Source organism: Penaeus monodon, chromosome 36 (genome assembly GCF_015228065.2).
Source record: "Penaeus monodon isolate SGIC_2016 chromosome 36, NSTDA_Pmon_1, whole genome shotgun sequence".
In the NCBI taxonomy this organism is placed as follows: Eukaryota; Metazoa; Arthropoda; class Malacostraca; order Decapoda; family Penaeidae; genus Penaeus; species Penaeus monodon.
In genome coordinates this window covers 21,179,766-21,184,765 of record NC_051421.1, presented here as the reverse complement: position 1 = coordinate 21,184,765, position 5,000 = coordinate 21,179,766, and the positions used below count along the sequence as shown (strand labels likewise).

At 42.6% G+C, this 5,000-nt stretch overlaps 2 protein-coding genes across 2 annotated transcripts in view; one reads left to right on the top strand and one right to left on the bottom strand.

The window, feature by feature from the left end:
* The window catches only part of LOC119595845, an 18,965-nt gene extending 17,319 nt beyond the window's left edge, over positions 1 to 1,646 (top strand). Inside the window, exons 2-3 of the mRNA XM_037945037.1 lie at positions 256 to 369; positions 620 to 1,646. Coding sequence (XP_037800965.1) covers positions 256 to 369; positions 620 to 680 — 175 coding nt within the window. The 3' untranslated portion in view covers positions 681 to 1,646. The remainder of the gene's footprint in view (positions 1 to 255; positions 370 to 619) is intronic.
* A 762-nt stretch (positions 1,647 to 2,408) lies between these two features.
* The window catches only part of LOC119595844 (protein Star-like), an 11,140-nt gene continuing 8,548 nt past the window's right edge, over positions 2,409 to 5,000 (bottom strand). Inside the window, exons 4-6 of the mRNA XM_037945036.1 lie at positions 4,559 to 4,764; positions 4,193 to 4,355; positions 2,409 to 3,923 (exon numbers count right to left, since the gene is read on the bottom strand). Of these exons, the coding sequence (XP_037800964.1) occupies positions 3,729 to 3,923; positions 4,193 to 4,355; positions 4,559 to 4,764 (564 nt within the window). The 3' untranslated portion in view covers positions 2,409 to 3,728. The remainder of the gene's footprint in view (positions 3,924 to 4,192; positions 4,356 to 4,558; positions 4,765 to 5,000) is intronic.

Below are 5,000 nucleotides of genomic sequence, written 5' to 3'. Positions count from 1 at the left end.
ACGCCAGACTGGATATTTTCTCAAAATTTTTTAGTATTCTTTCCTCAATACAAGGAATTCTAGGTTTAAGCATTTAGCTATTATCGCGTAGAAAATACGATCGCTTGATTTTGTCTCCAAGAGTTCCCGCACAGTTAGATTTTCACATCCGAAAACCGCAGGCATTTTATGACTCGAGCAGTAAAGTTACATTTACAATAAAAGAAAAAAAATGTTTTCTGGACCATCTACCAACACTTTTCTTTTTTCTTTCAGCGTTGGCTTGATGGTGTTGACTGAGAAAGATACCCGTAGCATCGATACTATCAACGAGGTCTGGCGAGCTGTCACCGCATGGGAGAACCTCCAGTGTGACGTCATGTTCCCCAAGTGAGTTTTTGCCCTTTTTCCAAGTGCGATTGTGTTCCATATTTTCGCTGTTGAATGTGATGCTTTCACATTTTCTCATAGTGTTTCATGTTCCCCTCATGTTTAACTGTATCGTGAATGTGTTGATCATTGTTTGTAAATCATATAAACATGCGTAATCTTCGTATACTTATTACATTACTACTACAACTTATGTTTTACTTGAGCCTGTTGCTTCGAAGTGCGTCAGTAACCGCCGTTCCTCCCGCAGGTGTGACGGCCCCAAAGCCCTGGAGATCGTGAACGAGGTGGCCGTCGGCGCCGGCAAATAAGAGGCCCGACGCGTCTCCCCAAGCTCCTCCCCACCTCCTCCTCCATACCTCCGTCCTCCTCCTGGTAGCGAGGAGTCCTTACCAGGGATGGGCCAAGAAGTAATAGATAATCCTCCGGCAGAAATAGTCTCAGGGGAGGGCCATTTTACCGTGTTTGTTAAGGTGTGTGCGTGTGTGTGCGTCTGCTGCGCGTGTCCGGCTCCCCATGTCTCTTGAGAACACCCACCTACGGGAACCACCTGCAGGAAGCAGATCTCGCCGACGAAACCCGTGCATCGATGAATCTGCGAGACTGTCATGGACATCCGTGGGAAAGCAATTTTGGCTGATTTCTTCTTTTTTTTAAGGCCAGCGATTATTGGTACTTACATACACAACTTATCTCCTCGCCTGGCCCAGGTGTTGGTTTATGATAGACTAAGCTCGAAGTATTATTGCTTCTTTACGGAGTTCATTTTTTTCTTTTGGTTCAATATGCATGAGAAAAAAAAGTGTGTACCTGATGCAGTGATCGAGAATGTAATAATCTTATGTAAAATTCTTCACTGGATGTGAGGAGAATAGTAATCTCACAATCACTTGTAAAATAAAACAAACAAACAAAAAAAATTCCAGAGAAAAAAGAAATTGTAAAAATAGTGACCGGGGAGGGTAAAATGCACATGTAAATAGGATTCCAGGTGTTCGCATGACATAAAATGCTTTGGCCGTCTTTCACGCATTAACCGTTCCTGTAGCGGCGACTGTTCAAGGGACCCCGACCCCACAACACGGCGGCCAGTGTACAAATGGGCGTGAGTGAGATTCTCCCAGTGCTCTTTGTTAAACATTTATTATTTATTCTTGTTACCCCCGTGTGGATTTAACTTATTGTTATTAGTTATTTATTCCTGTTGATATTTATTAGTAGTTGTCTCCGAGGCCTGTTTTTCCTCGTTATTGTGGAACAATAAATGATTTTATTTATGTGAACTTTATTTCTAAAAAATCCATCCATCTCTCAGTTTTAAAGAATGGAAACAACGCATTGACAAGAAACTTACGAGATAATCACCACAGCTAAGCTAATTATCTCTTTATGAAAATGATTGAAATACTGATGGAAATGAAATGAAGACGGACGCACGTCAAGTTCTGTATACATCAACATTAATGCAGACATAAGCAGATCAACTCAATCATGCGTCCACGTGTATGTGTACAATGCGTACCCGCTAAAGAATATATAAAGACAAACACATACATATTCACACCGTAACCACGAGAGTGTGTGTGACAGAGAGAGAGAGAGAGAGAGAGAGAGAGAGAGAGAGAGAGAGAGAGAGAGAGAGAGAGAGAGAGAGAGAGAGAGAGAGAGAGAGAGAGAGGGGGGGGGGGGGCAAGCAGACAGACAGAGATACAGAGAGAGAGAGAGAGAGACCACACACACACACACACACACATACATACAACAAACACACACACACACACACACACACACACACACACACACACACACACACACACACACACACACACACACAACACACACACACACACACACACAACACACACACACACCACACACACACACACACACACACCACACACACACACACACCACACACACACACACCACACACACACACACACACACACACACACACAACACTAAACAGACAAACTTAGAACAGAATGACAAACAAAAAAAGTGGTTTCGTCTCTAGATGATTCGGTAAAACGAATATCAATATTTGCTGTATTTTTATTCAAAACCGAAACCAGTTACTTTCCGTAGAAAAAAGATAACACCATACTGACATCAACATGGAATGCACAACATCAGGTTCCTTTCCCTTTTCTACAGGAAGCTTCGGCACTGCCAAACGTATGGATTTTCACTATGGCATTTCGCTGCCAGATATTCCCCCGCCGTTTCTTATTACTTTACAATATTCATTGACAAAAATTCTCCGAGTCCTATTAAGGCACTTCTATGTTCCTGTAAGCATAGAGTTGAATAAGGCACCTGCGTAGAAAAATTGCGCAAGCAGTGGATATCCAAACATTATGCTCTGTTTTCTTATCGAGGTAAAGATGTGACTGACAGGTTGGTGATGACTAATGGCACGGTGACAGGTTGGAGACACATTTGCTAACAATCAAGTCTGACAGACTGACAAACACAGACAGAGACAAAAAGAGAGAGAGAGAGAGAGAGAGAGAGAGAGAGAGAGAGAGAGAGAGAGAGAGAGAGAGAGAGAGAGAGAGAGAGAGAGAGAGAGAGAGAGAGAGAGAGAGAGAGAGAGAGAGAGTGATTGGTGACATATTTGTCGACGAAAAGCAATTGGAAACTGACAGGTTAGTTATGATAATCACTTGTTAAGTAAATGGTTGGTTATGATAATTGCTGCATACAGTCTGTTATCCTTAACCGACCGAGTGCACCTTCGCCTCGATAAGAAAGAAATTTAAAAAATGAATATAGAAACATATTTTGCAACAATTAATCATCATTCGACAAGGAAAAATTATGATATTGCGTACCTGTAAAAAATCCTTAAATATATTTACAAGAAACAATGAATCAAGACACATTATAATTTAATTTCGGTACAGTCCACTTCATCCGTATAAACATACAATTAAAACCTACGACAAGGTTAAAAATGGTAGTAAGTACAAACTTCGTACAGCCTATGGATCTGGAGATTCTGTTTGATGACAGTAATTACATTTCACTCGAAACGTATTCACTGTCATTCAAAAAGTGCGTTAAAAAGTTGTATATGAAAAGTGTACATTTATGAAAATCGTCGCGAACTATCACAGAGTATTCACAACCTTATGCCGCCTTAACAGTAATGTAATCATCTAGTTTGTGTAAGCGGTAAAGATGAGACATTAAGCGGCTTCTCGTATACAGACAAATTCACCATACTTCACACGCAGATACATAGTACATTAAGTAGTTCTCTGCGAGTATCACGCAAACTCTCTGGACGTGAACACCATCATACAAAGCTTCTGTCCATGTTGTTCATATAACATCCACGGGTGTGCGACCCTCTACAGCAAATCTTCTTGTGGGATCTTCTCTAGGTCTTTTCTGACGAAGATGTAATCATCGCCAACTGAAGTATGCAGGGCGTAGCCTCGTTCCTCCAGGTAGGTTCTTAGGGCCTGACTGCCCTCGGGGATGTGCCGGTGCTCGATGCACAGCACCTGGATCTGCACCTTCTCCCAGGGAAGTGTTTTCAGTACCTGCTGACAAAAGTACCAATGAGCAACTTGATTTTATTTTTTTCTGATTAAGCAATATTAATTATATTCCTTTAAATCAGTCCTATACAAATTCTTTCCTTCGAAGTGGTCAACATGGAAAATCTCGAAACTGAAATCATGTATTTCACTCCATAAAGGTCAGACTTTTGGATTGTTTACACAATTTTAGCATTTGTTAAATCTGCATCATTTTCACACTGCATCATTTTCACACTCGAAGCGATCCCGACCCACAGCTGAAACTCTACCTGTAGCTCTGCTCCTTCTACGTCGAGGGAGAGAAGGTCAACCTTCGTGGTGTTGATGGCGAGGAGGAGCGAGTACAGAGGGAAGCACTTGACCCTGGTGAAGATCCCCCGCCGGTTGGCCTCCTCGCCCTGGCTCGCTATGTGGCCCATGGTGTCGCTTTGCCTGGAGGAAATACATTGATACCTTCAAGTGTCGGCAGCTTCAGAGACAGATTTTACTGCAATTGATAATTTGGATCTCTTGTCGCTATCACTTTTTAGGTAAATTTACAATCAGAAGAATATATCAGCCCTTAGAGAATGACTCCATGGTATTACTGCAACACACAGGGAGATCGCAGACCTTCCTCTGACGTAACAACATACTTGAAGGTAACCTCCCTGGGGTAGGGGCTGGGGGAAAGACACGCGTTCACCAGGTGGGCCTTCCTGCCCTTCTTCCTGAGCGACCAGAAGTTCCACGGGTCGGGCTCCACCAGGAGGCCCTTCCAGCCGAGGTTCCTTTCCAGGTAGAGCGTGTTGCTCAGCTGCTCCCCGTCGTAAGCGCCGGCCTCCACGAACACTCCGCCGCGCTGGAGGGGGAGAGACGCTTAGTGGGGAGGAATGGGATGAACGTAATGATCTTTTTTATCGAATGGGTGACGATTAGTAACGACAATTATTTCACCAACAGTACTGGTAATATCGCTAGTATTTAGTATTGCAAATTAGTTTTAATGCATATCTCATAAAATTGCATTAATACACGGCTTTATATGATAAAACCCTACCTTGTTACTACGCGAATGAAAAGTTAAATTGGTTGAAA